General features: G+C 46.1%; 1 protein-coding gene across 1 annotated transcript in view; it reads right to left on the bottom strand.

Moving 5' to 3' along the window:
• TPH2 (tryptophan hydroxylase 2) overlaps window positions 1–14,824 on the bottom strand; it is a 65,990-nt gene extending 51,166 nt beyond the window's left edge. Inside the window, exons 1-5 of the mRNA XM_054399546.1 lie at window positions 14,720–14,824; window positions 9,293–9,445; window positions 7,225–7,408; window positions 7,016–7,116; window positions 2,828–2,895 (exon numbers count right to left, since the gene is read on the bottom strand). Coding sequence (XP_054255521.1) covers window positions 2,828–2,895; window positions 7,016–7,116; window positions 7,225–7,408; window positions 9,293–9,445; window positions 14,720–14,824 — 611 coding nt within the window. The remainder of the gene's footprint in view (window positions 1–2,827; window positions 2,896–7,015; window positions 7,117–7,224; window positions 7,409–9,292; window positions 9,446–14,719) is intronic.
• Between the last annotated feature and the right edge of the window lie 448 nt (window positions 14,825–15,272).

The following is a 15,272-nucleotide window of genomic DNA, read 5'->3' as shown; positions in this document are numbered from 1 at the left end:
AAAAAAGAGGACAATAAATCAATCACCTGTAAACAAACAATCAGAAAAAAAATACCTGTCTCAAGTTCCTTTTGAAGGCTGGATAAATCCAACATTTACCTGGTCAGCCTAGGAAGCTTCTTGAACTACCAGCACCCTCCCCCCAGCAGGCAGCAGCCCAGTCTGCTGGATGAAGGTACCAAGCACCCAGCTAAATAAATGCCCACTGGGGGCAGAAAAAAGAGGGAACCCACACCAGCACTTGTACATTTATTACATTGACAACAGAAATGGGACCAAAGTAAAGGAGAAATAGAATCAGGACTACATGGTTACAAAGCAGAACAGAGCAGAATCAACCAGGTTGGAAGACACCTCCCAGATGACCAAGTCCAACCAATCACCCAACCCTATCTAACCAACTAAACCATGGCACTAACTGACCCACCCCTCCCTGCCTGACTTCTAGAGGCTAAATACTAACCTTGTATTAAAGCACAAAAAAAAACATCAAAAAGGAAACAGAACTGACAGATCTTCCCCAATTTAATAGAGACAGGGACCTGCTGGAGAGAGTCCAAGGGAGAGGCAGGAGGATGCTTAGGGGACTTGAGCATCTCCCCTGGGAAGAGAGACTGAGAGCCCTGAGGCTGTTTAGTGTGGAGAAGAGAAGGCTGAGAGGGGATCTGATCAATGTCTGTCAAGAGCTGAGGGGTGGGGGTCAAGTGGAGGGGGCCAGGCTCTTTTGGGTGGTGCACAGCAATAAGCCAAGGACCAATGGAGACAAACTTGAACAGAGAAGGTTTCAGCTCAACAGGAGGAGAAACTTCTTTGCAGTGAGGGTGACAGAGGCCTGGAGCAGGCTGCCCAGAGAGGTTGTGGAGTCTCCTTCTCTGGAGACTTTCCAACCCCACCTGGATGCATTCCTGTGTGGACTCCCCTGGGTGATGCTGCTCTGGCAGGGGGCTTGGACTGGATGATTTCTAGAGGTCCCTTCCAACTTCTAATGTTCTGTGATTCTGTAATTTCTTCCTGACATGAAGTGCCTTCTATGGAAGGAGAAACATTTGTTGTGTCTTTGAACAATGTAGGTAGAAATCTCAAAGGAGACCAAAAGAAAAATGAAAAACCTGAAGAAGTGCAGCAAAATGGAAAAGAACATGAAATTAGTACGTTCTTTCCCTCAGGAATGAGGGCTTAGGGCTGCTGCAAATAAAACCTGGAGCATGGCTGGAATTAGCTGAATACTTCCATGACAGGAAAATTGCAGCCCAGTAGGGATTTGTAGGCAGCACAGAAAGTTTCCTAAGTTCCAGGGATGGAAGTGAATTGAAAATACTGACTGGAGACTGGAAGATAAAAGGGAAATGAGAAAACACATGCAGTGTATTTGTGCACAGGCACCAGCTCCACCAGCTACAGAGAAATCAGAGAATGGTCTGGAACAGAAGGGACCTCCAAAGCTCGTCCAGTCCAACACCCCTGCAGTCAGCAGGGACATCTCCAACTCGATCAGGTTGCCCAGAGAGCCCTGTCCAGCCTCACCTTGAGTATCTCCAGGGATAAGACCTCAACCACCTCCCTGGGCAACCTGTTCCAGTGTTCCAACACCCTCATGGTGCAGAACTTGCTCCTCACATCCAATCTGACTCTGCTCTGCTCTATTCTGAAGCCATTGTCCCTCATCCTGTCCCTGCAGGCCCTTGCAAACAGTCTCTCTTCAGGCTTCTTGTAGCCCCCTTCAGGTACTGGCAGGCTGCCTTTAGGTCTCCCTGGAGCCTTCTCTTCTCCAGGCTGAACACCCCCAGCTCCTTCAGCCTGTCTGACTGAATTCTGAAAAGTCCAGAGCCCACTTGGCAAAACTTCTCCCTAGCATTTTGCAGCACCCAGGATAGGAAGCACGTGAAAATAAAACTGTTTGGGGTTTTAGGAATGTGGTGGGTTGAAAATTCCCCTCAACAACTACCACAAGTGAGCTCAGTCAGCTGCACAGCACTGCTAGGTCTGTGTGATTTGGTAGTGCCTCAGTGTCTCACCAAGGCAGGCAAGCACCTGTGTGGCAGTTTCAGGCTGATGCCTGGGAAACTTTCCACAGATCTTGAGTAAAAGTGGTAGAATGTAAATAAATTACCACTGGATGGTAAAGGGAAAATAATGCTAAGGTCTAACTAATCCCATTGGTCTGATAACTACATAAAGTTAGTTGTATAAAGTAACTCTTTCTCTTTCTCAGCTCTTTGCTCTGGCTGATACCAGCTGGCTGCTTCTGCCAGCTTGCAGACCTTGGCTGCCTTTCTCTGTTGTGGCTAAGCACTAACAAGCTACTCTCTGCTTTTCTCCTCTTTTTCCTTGTACAGGCTGGGGGAAGGAGAGGGGGGAGCTGTTGGTAACCCCCTGGCTTTGTCCAGGGGGGTTCTTGTGTTGTTTATAAATTGTAAATACCTGTAAATATTGTCTATTTTGTACACATTCATTGCATTCCATACTTCTAGAGTGTAATTTTGTTTGTAAATAGAGCTCCATTTGCTTCCAACTGAGCTGGTCTGGCAAATTTATTTTTGGGGTTAATTTCTACCCACCACAACTGTAAAAGAGTTTCTTGACTTTAAGGAGCTAAGGCTAAAACGCTGAGCAGATAGTACTCAGCTCTCAAACGCTTTGCTTGCCTGTGTCTGCATCAGAAATGCAACAGGATTTCAAACATCAGGTCTGTTACTTATAGCCTAGATTAAACTAGTCAAAGCCTAAAGAATGACTTCATCTACTGTGAGACTTCATCCTGCAGCATTAAGTAGAGCATGAATTCTAACTAGTCAGCAGCATGGGGAAGAATCATGCCAGTACTTACTATTTATAGCTCATGGCAACATCCACAAAGTACTTTCTTCTCTGTCGATAGACATTGTCTTTAAATCCCTTAAAGCAAGGAAGAAGAGAGTCATTTACAACAAGGACAGAAAATTGGCTGTAAGGATCCTAAAATAAATCATTAGAGTGTTTATTTAGTACCCAATTATATTGCATTTTGATTAACACCACCTGCTGGGCTGCTAGAGGAGGTACAAGATGTCTTCACTTTTTTTCCCCACCAAAGCCCCAGAAGAGTTTTTCAAGAGAGGTTTGTGGGTAGGTACAGTCATTAACCCCAGCTGCTGAGAAAGGCAAACTCTTCTCTTGTTCTTCTGTCTCACTCAGGTTTCCTTTAATCTGAAAGGAGATCTACACAGAGGCACAGGGCAGAATACTTTCCCTATCCTTTCACATCTTTCTTCACTGGGTGAAGCAAGCACTCAGAGTTCATAGGCAACTGGTTCTGAAGATGCTGCTTCAGCAGCTGCCATCCTAACAACCACCTCAGGGGCTGAACCATCAGCCTCCAGCTGAAATAAGTGCACTGAGTTACAGAGGGAGGGCTCTACCTCCTGGACTACAGTAGGCTCATGCCTTTTCCATGCTAAGCCAGTTACAGCCCTTTGAGCTACTCAAAACAAAGCCAAGATCTCTTCTATACCTATGAAAGATGTTAGACACTTCAGCTCTTGGGCTTGTCACAGTTTTAGGCTGACGCCTAGGAAAATTTTACAGAGAAAACTGTAAAATATAAATAAAATTATCACTGGGTGTAAAAAGAAAATAATAATAAGGTCTACACAATTCCATTGGCTTGCTAACTGACATAAAAATTACTTGCATAAACAAATGTTTTTTCTCTTTTTCCCTCTTCTACACTTGAGCTGCTACTAGCTGGTGTCTTTGCTTGGCTTTGCTGACCTTGGCTGCTCCTTGTTGTGGCTAAGTACTAGCAAGCTATACTAACTCCTTTCTCCTTTTCTCCTCTTTCCCTTCTGTGGGGGAAAGGGGAGAAAGGAGGCTGTTTGGTAGCCCCCTGGGGTCTCTGTGTTGTTTATAAATCATAAATACATGTAAGTATTGTAAATTTTGTGCATATTCATTGCATTTCATATTTCTAGGTTGTAGTTTGCTTGTCAAAATAGCTTTGTTTGCTTCCAAAACCTTCTGAGCTAGTCTGGCAATTTATTTTGGGGATAATTCTCCAGATTCATGTTGGGGGGTAATTTCCTAAACCCACCACAGGGCTACAACAAGTGTCCTCTATTTTCAAGGTGGAACTCTGCCAACTTGTTGAAGACAAAGAAGTGTAAAAAGTTATCTCTTTTCTCCAGTTAGTAGCCCAGAAAATGCATTGAAGTTTCCCTTAGTCACAGATGAAAAGTAAAATGCCTTTTTGCCTTTCTTTTTTTTTTGGTTACTGATCACTTACAGAAATGCAAATCACTGAAGGGAATGAAAAGGTAAGCTGGTTTGATTTGAAATATTTGTGTGAGGTCCCAGAGAACTCAGAAGGCATTTACTGCCCCATAACCAAAGCTGTGCTTCTGGGGCAGAGTAAGGAAGGACATCAAAGGACTGAAGAAAACCTTCAAGCCTCCCTTCCTTTAAAAAAAAAAAAAAAAAAAACACAACAACAACAACAAAAGAAAAGATTTTTGACTTGTAAAATGTTGCTGTAATCTCAAGGAACCTCCTTGTCTGCTTGATACCTTCTGGATTGAGCTACTCCACTGCAGACTACTCAAGAGCTGAAAACTGATGGAAAGCAGCAGAGGGATTTGAAAGCCTGTCAGGCGTGGTGAAACTGGAACCATCAGCCAGCATGGAGCAGGGTAGGGCTGTGCTGCTGAAGTGGTGCTACACTGGCTCTGCAGCTGGGTAATTGTCTTTGAAAGGCCAGTCAGAGATTTTACAGGTCTTTCCCCCATGCCTAATACCCAGCATGCTGCATAGGCTACCAAATGGAGAGTAAATTACATTTATGAGAGCTCCCCCAGGTGTGAAATATATATTCATATAATGCAAATGTCTGTCTTCATTCTCTGTAAAACTGGAGGCAGGTTTTCAGCAGAGCACTCCAGTACCTAATGAAGGCAGCAGCTCAGAACATAAAACAGTACCAAATGTCACAGTCACCAACCCAGGAGGAGATTGAGCTGCACTGCAGCCTCTCCTTGCACCAACTTGCTGCTAACAGTTGAAGGTAATCAGCAGGCTTTCCCATTCCCAGAACATGTGAGGTAAATCCTGGTCTGCCACCAACAAATGCATAGCAGAAAACAGGATCCAGGAATGTGCTCCCTGGCTGCAGGCCAACGGTGTGGGAAAGGCTCTCACATGGTAGAGGGGCTGGGACCCAAACAAAGTGATAATGGCTGTGGCTGATAACACAGGCAGGTGACAGCAGGGGCAGGGAAGTGGGACTGCCAGAGGACAGTGTGGTAGGTTGAATTTCCAACCCCCCCAACATAAAATTGCCAGAGCAGCTCAGCTGGAAGCAAATGGAGCTCTATTTATAAACACAACTGCAATCTAAAATATTGAATGGGATGAATAGGTACAAAATATACAATATTTACATATATGTATGATTTATGAACAACACAGGAACTCCCCTGGACAAAACCAGAGGGCTACCAACAGCTTCCCCCTCCCTGTTCCCTTCCCTTGGGACAAGAGACAGAGCAGAGAGTGGTTTGTTAGTACTTAGCCACAAAGAATGCAGCCAAGGTCAGCAACAGCTAAGCAAAAGCCACCAGCTAGTATCTGCCAGAGCAAAGGCAGCCAACAAGAGAGTTAGTGTACACAACCAGCTTTATCTAAGACACCAGGCCAATGGCACTATTTAGACCTCATCACTATTTTCCCTTTCACAATGATTTATTTACATTCTATCACTTTTCTGTTCAACATCTGTGGAACATTTCCTAGGCACAGCCTAAAACTACCACAGATATGATGAAGTTATACATTCCCTTGTGTGCACAGGTGTGAGGGTCTGTTCCTGAGCTCCCACCATGGGGTGGCCACTGTAAAGAGCTGTGGAGAGGACAGGACAAAAGGCAGAGCCCTGAGTGCCACTGCTGCTCTGACACAGAGCCCCAGACCCAGGGCCCCCAGGGCTGCCTGCCTCTCTTCAGCCAAGGCAACCACCAGGGGAGGAGCCAACACAGGCACTGCAGGACCATGGTGTAGAGATGCATCACTATAAAGCTCCCCACACCAATATGACCTTCCTGCAGCCACAAACATTTTTCACCACCTTGCTAAATGTCAACAAAAATGTGCATGACAAAAGCCCAAGGTGCCCATCACCTCCAGTTAGAGTCTCATCTGACCCTAGTACAAGACAGTCTTATGCTTAGGTATTTCAGACCATTGTCTTTTCCCTTTCAGATGCAGGTTTCCCACACCACCAGTGTAATCCACCTTGGTTTAGGAATGAATACAACGAGCTGCCACCAGCCTCCTTCAGCCAAGTGGCCCAAAGGAGAGCTCTGGGCTTATAACAAATGAAAATGTTGCAACATAAATTCCTGCCACGGTGTGCCACCTAAAGACTCAGAGCCTAAGCATTAATGGGCATTGGCCAACAAAATTAAACAATGCCAGATGTCTTTTTTTCTGCCTTTTGCATTGAGCATTTGGCACCATTGAAGACAGAGCTTGTCTGAAATACAGTCTTGGCTTCTGTCACCAAAGCCAGCACGCAGGTGAGACACCTTCTCATTCAGGTAAAAGCAGGAACACCCATCTCTGGTTTATTCTATAATTAACTCCTGAGGGCCCAAGGAAGTCTTCCCTCATAATTCTTTCTTCTCTGATACCTAGGATAATATCAGTTCTTCCCTAAGAGCTGCTTGTGGCAGAACCAAAGGTTATGTTGATCTGAACGCTGCAGAGTTTGAAATCTATCAACCAGTTAACTTTAAAAATTCATAAATGAAAGCAAGTACAAAAGGGGACCTAGTTGTTAAACAGTCAGTATGTTTTATGGAGGACCTCCTTTTCAAGTGTCCTGCTACAGAAAAGGAAAAGGAAACTACTGAAGAGAAGTAAATCTCCACCTTCTGAAAACCAGCTGCTCCAAAAAGGACTCAGAACCAGCAGCCAACAAGGTTTTGATCTGACTGGCAAATAACCTGAACCAATTCTCTACAAAACAATTTTACCTCACACTTACAGGGTGGTCTGCATCCAGCTCAGATCCATACATCAAAACTCTCTGTGAGCATTTGTCTAACTCAGATATCTTCCTGGGGAACCAAGGGACGCAGTCGAGATCTGCAGGAGACAGAATGCAAGCTGGGTGTACAGGAGTGTAAGGCTATGGAGATCCCTACCCAGGACACTTCTCAGTGTCTGAACAAAGCAACACAAAAGCAGCCTTGCCTTCTTCATCAGTCCAGATGTTTTCTGGGGGATTGAGAGAAACGATGTTAGTTTGAAACTTGAGCAACTGGATCAGTTCATTAAATTCTTTCTTACTGCAGTCGCAGTCCACAAAGATTTCCACCTCCGAGTTCCTCCTCTTCGATTTTCGTGATTCAATATGAACCATACTCACGTGCTTCTCCTGGGGAAAGATGGAACAACAGAGGACAGACAGACACAGCAGCTAGAAGGCTACCCAGAGAGGTTGTGGAGTCTCCTTCTGTGGAGCCTTTGCAGCCCTGTCTGGATGTGTTCCTGTGTGACCTGTGCTGGATTCTCTGGTCCTGCTATGGCAGGGGGGTTGGACTTGATGATCTCTTGAGATCCCTTCCAACCTCTCAGTACTGTGATATTCCTCAGAGGAAAGTGGTTTTTTCCCACTTATTAAAAGGTGTTTTCACTCGCTTTGTATTTACACAATTAGCTACTAATGCTTAATAAAATACTGGAGACCAAAAATAATCTGGATACCGAAAGTGACAATAAAAATTTTACCTACCAAGACAGCTCCTTACAGAGGAGACTATAACATTTCAATTGTTAAAAAGAACAACAAAAAAATATAATCTAATGCAATTTTACCTTTACCTTGGCTATAAATATTCAATTCTAAGGCAATTTGATGAGGCAGTGTTAACTAGATTTGAATGTGCTTCTTTAAATCAATGCTATTAAACACAAACTACTTCAGCAGCTCTTAAGAACTTGTGAGGAGGAAAATATTACTGCAAGGATAACTGTGTATCAGGTACTCAGCTGTCTTTCTTGCAGTAGTAATCATCAGTACATTGAAGTGTTCACAGGATGATAGGGGTTGGAAGGAACCTCTGGAGATCTTCCAGTCTAACCCTTCTGCCAGAGCAGGACCAGAGAGTCCAGCACAGGTCACACAGCAACACATCCAGACAGGGCTGGAAAGGCTCCACAGAAGGAGACTCCACAACCTCTCTGGGCAGCCTGTTCCAGTGCTCTGTCACCCTTAACAGTCAAGAAGTTCCTCCTCATGTTGAGGTGGAACTTGCTGTGTTCTAGCTTATATATTCTTTGTCCTATTACTGGGTGCCACTGAAAAGACCCTGTCCCCTTCCTCTTGACCCCCAGCCCTCAGCTATTGATAGACATTGATCAGATCCCCTCTCAGCCTTCTCTCCAGACTAAGCAGCCCCAGGGCTCTCAGCCTTTCCTCATAGTCAAGATGTTCAAGTCCTTTAATCATCCTTGTAACTCTTCGTTGGACTCTCTCCAGCAGATCCCTGCCTCTCCTGAACTGGGGAGCCCAAAACTGGACACAGCACTCCAGGTACTGGGCAATGCCAATCCAAGTCAGGACTGGCATTGCCCAGTGCTCCTGCATTTACACCCCTCTGCTGGTTTAGCCCATAGAGGTAGGCTCCAAGCCCCCACCTAACTCTGTCTTCACTGCACTGCACAGACTGAACCACCTAAGGCTTTTGTTGTACTGCTTTAACTGTCTTCAGACACCCCTGAGAGCCCTCTTCTAGCTGCAGGACCAGCAGCCTGACTGAAAAACACTGATTTCATGGGGACCTGGATGGGAACCAGTACTTCACAGCCTACATTCTAGACACAGACACATAAACCACTGACCCTGAGAGTACTTAAGGTCCATCTAACTTCATAATCAAACATTGTCCTGCAGCAGGGTTGCCACCATCACCTGATGATATGTAACTTGCACTCTGATCTGCTCTCTGAAGTGCCTCCTTCCACTGTGGCCTGCACAGACAACTACAACCTGATTTATGATGCTGAGAATCACATTAAAAATCTGAAGTGAGTGGTGTGAACATCAGCATCACTGTTGAACTTTATTCCAGAGAAGGCTTCTTGTGCTCAAAATGCTTTGTTGAATGGTCCATAAAACCTTAAGTTACTTTCAATCAGCTCTGCAGAGTATAACTGCATCCTGTTCCATCTGCCATGGTCCATTAGAAGTATACCAACAAATACACTGACCTCAGTAGCCTCCCTCAGTCCAGGCAGCAGAGGGATTTGTAATCTTTACCTGGAACAGTCGGAGAGCTTTCACCAATCCACCAACTTCATTCTTCAAAGAGAACACCACAGCTGTCTTTCCACTTTCAGAAGCAGATTCACCTTTTCCATTTCCCTTATTCCCTTTTTTGTCCTCATTTTTCCCAGAACTTGACCTGTTTAGCTAGAAATGGATAAAGAACAGCACAATCTCAGATGTAACCAGGCTCTTCTGATATTAAGTCCTTTCACACAGAGGTAAGGTTTTGCTAGAAAAGATCTGCATGGAACTCATCCAGACTTAATTTAGAATCATAGAATGGACAGGGCTGGAAGGGACCTCAAGAACCATCCAGTTCCAGCCCCCCTACCATGGCCAGGGACACCTCACACTACAGCAGGTTGCTCACAGCCACATCCAGCCTGGCTGCAAAAACCTCCAGGGATGAGGCTTCCACCACCTCCCTGGGCAACCTGTGCCAGTGTCTCACCACCCTCATGGGGAAGAATTTCCTCCTACCATCTAATCTAGATCTCCCTCTAGCTTGGATCCATTCCCCCCAGTCCTACCACTATCTGACACCCTAAAAAGTGAAGAACTTCTACTTGAAATCAGAATCACAGGTCAAAGGCAGCTCTTAGGGATGATTGTCTAAGTGGCCAGTCCATTTAAAAAAAAAAAAAAAAAGGCTTAAAGAAAGTCATATGGATGTTTGGGACAGAAATATGACAATATTATTGGGGTAGTGCTATCATTAGTAATAAATAGGAAGCACACGGAGATGGCCCAAAGTACTGCAGAGCCTGCAGTGATGCTATTTATGAAAAGCAGCTGAAGGAGCTGGGGATGGTTAGTGTGAAAGAGAGGAGACCTCCTGGCTCTGGACAGCTCCCTGAAAGGAGGTTGTGGAGAGGTTGGTGCTGGTCTCTTCTCCCAGGTCATTAGTGATAGAAGAAGAGGGAATGACCTCAAGCTGCCACTGGGTAGCTTTAGACTGGACATTAAGAAATATTTTTTGAGGGCAAGAGTGGTCAGGGACTGGAACGTGCTGGGCAGGGAGGTGGTGGAGTCCCCAAGCCTGGCTGTGTTTGAAGGTGGTTTGGCTGTGGTGCTTGGGGCTGTGGTTTAGGGGTGAGCCTTGTAGAGTAGGGTTGTGGGTTGGCCTTGGTGATCCTGAGGGGCTTTTCCCACCTGAATGTTTCTGTGATTCTATTTTAACCTGAATATTCCTGCAAAGCACACTGCAGAAGTGCAGTGCTGCTGTTCTAACCTGCAGTGCTCTGTTGACAATGATCTACATTGGTCTGTGTCTTTCATCAACCATGACATTTAAAACACAAATTTTCTGTTCTCTGTTGTGGCACAGTTAATGTTGTCCTGTAATGACATTTTCCCTGAAAAAAAAAGCCTCCACTTATCACATAAACATGGACAGAAATCCAAGTCTAGACTGTATTGTGGAACTGTAGAATGCCAGGTTGGAAGGGACCTCAGGGATCACCTAATCCAACCTTCCTGGGCAAAAGCCTGGTCTGGACAAGATGCACCAGCTGAGTCTTAAAATTGTCACAGAATCACAGAATTATTGAGGCTGGAACAGACCTCTGAGATCACCAAGCCCAACCTATGACCTAACACCACCACACCACCAGACCATGGCACTGAGTGCCACATCCAATCTTGCCTTAAACACCTCCAGGGATGGAGGCTCCACCACCTCCCTGGGCAGTCCATCCCAGGCTCTAATTCCCCTTTCCTGCAGGAAGTGCTTCCTAACATCCAACCTAACCCTCCCCTGGCACAGCTTCAGGCCATGCCCTCTCCTCTTGTCACAGGTTGCCTGGGGATCCAACCACTTCCCAGGGGAGAGTGATTGCTCCCATTGTGAAAACCTCACTTTGAAGATGAGCTGTCTGAGGAACTCAAAAAACACATCAGATGACACCATCCTTGGCCATTCCTACAGTTCTTCCTCTCATAATCTGGGAGGGGGCAAAGCCTGATTTAAGCCACATTTCAGTCAGCACTTTCCAAAAAAACATCATTTCATCATCTTAACTTTTGATGCAGTGCCAGCAGCACAGCCTTGTGTAGGGCTCTAAGGTTAACTCTAAGATTTTGTAAGACTGACCACAATATTCCATAAACATCCTATGTTTTCCTGGGAAATGCTAACTGCTTTGCTATCATCCATAATGCAGGCACTAAAAGAAAAAAAAAAAAGGCAAAAAAAAACCCATGAAGAGAGAAATTGAGAATTTTCCAACAGCATTTCACATGAATTAAATTGCATTAATTAAATTATTGTAGAGCAGATTATGGAAAACAACCTGAAAACAAAGGTTTTAAGCAGCTCTCATGACACCTGATGAAAGCCCAGTTCAACTTCTACTCTTAAATTTTTTTCCCCTCACAGGGACATTACCTCACTTGCATAATTGCCTATGGACCTGAAACAATGGATTTCAGCAGAGTCCTTCTGGAAGATCTTACCAGGTTCCATCAAGTGCTTTGTGACCCAGGGAAAAAAAGAAGTAAACTTTATCCTGCTTCCTTTTCAAAACCAGATTCTATAAAATTGTTTTCTTACAAAGGGGTTATCACTGACAGAGACCAAGCATTGCCATCACATCCATCTTCATGCATCCACAAGGCTCATGTCAAATTGGTTTACTTTCTAACCCCATCCTGGTCCAATCTGAAACATCCCCCCACTACTGAATAGAGAGCCCACAGCCCCCAAACCAGCTCCCACTGGATCTTCTGAGATTGCTTTTGTTGAAGGTACAGGAATGCAGTGCATTAAAAAGGGGGAATGGTTATAATGCATAGTCTTACCAAAAGCCACAGGTCACAGCAGCCACGTTGAAACTACTTACAGAACATGCTAAAAACTCCCCCTGGTCTCTTCCCCTCATTTATTAGGCTACCCAGAAACCATCTGGAAACAGTTACGCTGGAAGGATTACACATGAAGGGTTTCAAATATGTTTGATTTTTTAGTAATTGAGTTTAGATGATTCTGCCTGGTAGGAGGTTTGCTCAGGGAGGTCACTTTCATTTACTAACTTCAGTAAATCTCTGGGAATTGGGTGAGTTCTTTTCGTACAGGTGTGGCAGTTTTAGGCGGCTGCCTAGGAATTTTTTCCACAAATTTGGAGTAGAAAGTGATAGAATGTAAATAAATTACCACTGGATGTAAAGAGGAAATAATGGTAAGGTCTAAATAATTCCACTGGCCTGATAACCAACATAAAGTTAGTTGTATAAACTAATTCTTGCTCTCTTTTTGGCTTCTTCACACCAGCAGATACCAGCTGGTAGCTTTTGCTTGGTTATTGCTGACCTTGGCTGCTTTGCTTTGTAGTGGCTAAGTACTACCAAGCTACTCTCTGCTCTTCTCTCTCCTGTCCCTTGTACATGGGGGAAGGAAGGGGAAGGAGAGGTGAAGCTAATGGTAGCCTCCTGGTTTTGTCCAGAGGGGTTCTTGTGTTGTTCATGAATTGTAAATATGTGTAAATGTTGTGTATTTTGTGTGTATTCATTGCATTCCATATTTCTAGATTGTAGTTGTGCTTGCAAATTGAGCTTCATTTGCTTCCACTGAGCTAGTCTGGCAATTTTATGTTGGGAGTAATTTCAACCCACCACAACAGCTTCAGCTCCACACAGTGATAAAGGTGTTACCTGGATAGCATCCATGGTTTTTACTGTGTGCTGCTTTCTGGAAGCTATGTAGTGAACTGAGTGTCTGAGACTGTCAGTATCACAGATCCCTCTGAGAAATCAGAGCATTTGGTGCTTACCAACACTGTCGCTGCTTCCCTAAAACTCTCAAGCATGGAAGACCCTCTCAGGCATAAAAAAAGTAGAACATTTATTTGTTTTGAGCCCAGCAGAAGAGACTGTGGCAGTGCAAGAACTCAAAATCTGATCAGCACAATCATTAGTACACTTTATAATTAAATAATGATGAGCAGATCACCTTCCCTAATGCAAATTAATTACCTGGACCAAGTGCAAGAAATAAAAGTCACCTATAGCAGAACTCAGTGAAGAAGGTAACTCCGAAATAAAGGCAGTAAACCAAACTTGTCCTGCTTAATTCAGTATTTCCAACAGAAGCAAGGCATATACAAAGACAGATGCTTCACATTTTACTACAAAGACAATAAGCAGCTCATGGCTGATACAAACTGGTGCAGTCTCTTGGTTCAACTCAAAGGATTGGAAAGTGTCCCAAAATTTTGTAGGAGGCAAAGTCTTCACAATCCTAAACATTTCACATATTCAGAGCAGATAACATCATCAGCACCTGTAGATATTCCTTAGTCTTATCAAACTACACCTGTTCAATTACATTTGCCTGTAAGTATAGAGAAGTTTACCCTGTGCCTGAAATCACCCAAGCACCTGTTGCACCCACATCATCTCCTCAGAGGGGCTTCTGCCTCCAGACAGAGCTTTCAACAGGGGAAATTGCAAATTCCTTGCACGATGTTCCCACACATCCTTGCAGCCCTGTGAGCAGACAGAAGCTGGGAACCTCAAACCAGCTGCTCAGTAACACAAGTGCCATGAGCACCAATGCAGAGTAGGTGAATGCAACTCACACCCTGCCAGAAATGCTTCGTGCACTGTGCTGTGAGGTCTGGGAGCACCTCAGAAAGGCAGATCCTCATGACACAGACAGTCCACAGGGCTAACCAAAGCCTTTCAAGCCCTCAACTAGACTGCAGTGTTGTTGTATTATTCCAATAGCAACCTGGTTCACTTCTGTGCTAAGGTTTGTCTTTGCAGTTAAACTTTTACTTGTGCCCAAAGACACCTTTGTGGCTGGAACAAGGACCCATTAGACTGCAAAGTTAGTCTGAGCTCCGATTAGACTGCAAAGTTAGCTTGAGGACCCATTACAGAATCACAGAAACATTCAGGTTGGAAAAGCCCCTCAGGAGCACCAAGGCCAACCCACAACCCTACTCTACAAGGCTCACCCCTAAACCACAGCCCCAAGCACCACAGCCAGACTTGGGGACTCCACCACCTCCCTGCCCAGCACATTCCAGTCCCTGACCACTCTTGCCCTCAAAAATGGTTTCCTACTGTCCAGTCTAAACCTACCCAGTGATAGCTGGAGGCCATTCCCTCTTCTTCTAGTACTAATTCCCTGTGAGAAGAGACCAGCACCAACCTCTCCACAACTTCCTTTCAGGTAGTGGTACAGAGCGATTAGATTGCAAAGTTAGCTTCATCGGCGCCTGCAACTGCTGAAAAACTATCCGCTTAGCCTTAAAAGTTAAAAGGAAGGGGGCCAGCCCCCTAGCATCGGGACCCCCGGGCGGCCCGGCTGCACCCCACCCACCTCGTAGCTCGCCGGCCCCAGAAGCTTCCCCTCCTGCTCCCGCCGCCGGGGGTGGGCCCGGGGGGAATGGCTCGGCTCCCAGCCCGGCCACTTACGGTGAGGCTGCCGCCGGCGGGCCGCTCCTCCGACAGGGCCGAGTCCAGCGAGAAGCCCCTCCGTGCCCAGTACTTACTGGAGAACATCATCATGGCGGGCTGCATGGGGCCGGCCGGGCGGGGGGCAGCGCCGCTCTCTGCCCGCCTCGCCCCGCCACCGCCGCTTTTATACGCCCCCGCCGAGACTGATGGACACCCGATTAGGGGAGCCCTGTCTCCGGGTGACGAGAGCCGCCGGCTGACAGACGCACACGGTCCCAGCTTACCTCAGCTGCCACCGCGCACAGCCGGCGATGCCAGGGCGGGACGGAACGGGGAACAGAGTGGCCGCCGAGCGCTGCCCGGCTCCGCCGCCCCCACACCGGCAGGACCCCCTCCCCTCCCCGGTCCAGGAGGGCAGCGGCCGGCCCGAGGGAGCTGTGCCGAGCTCGATCTCCGAGGTCCCCGCTACGGGGCGGCTGCGTCCTCCCGCCCCTTGGGGGGCTACCTTTGGGCGACGCCTTCGCCGTCCGCAAACGCTACTGCCCACCTCGGCCCCGCCGCCCTGGCACCT

The sequence above is a fragment of the Indicator indicator genome, chromosome 3 (genome assembly GCF_027791375.1).
Source record: "Indicator indicator isolate 239-I01 chromosome 3, UM_Iind_1.1, whole genome shotgun sequence".
Taxonomy (NCBI): domain Eukaryota; kingdom Metazoa; phylum Chordata; class Aves; order Piciformes; family Indicatoridae; genus Indicator; species Indicator indicator.
Note: the sequence above shows the minus strand (reverse complement) of the source record. Positions and strands in the feature narration are given on the sequence as shown.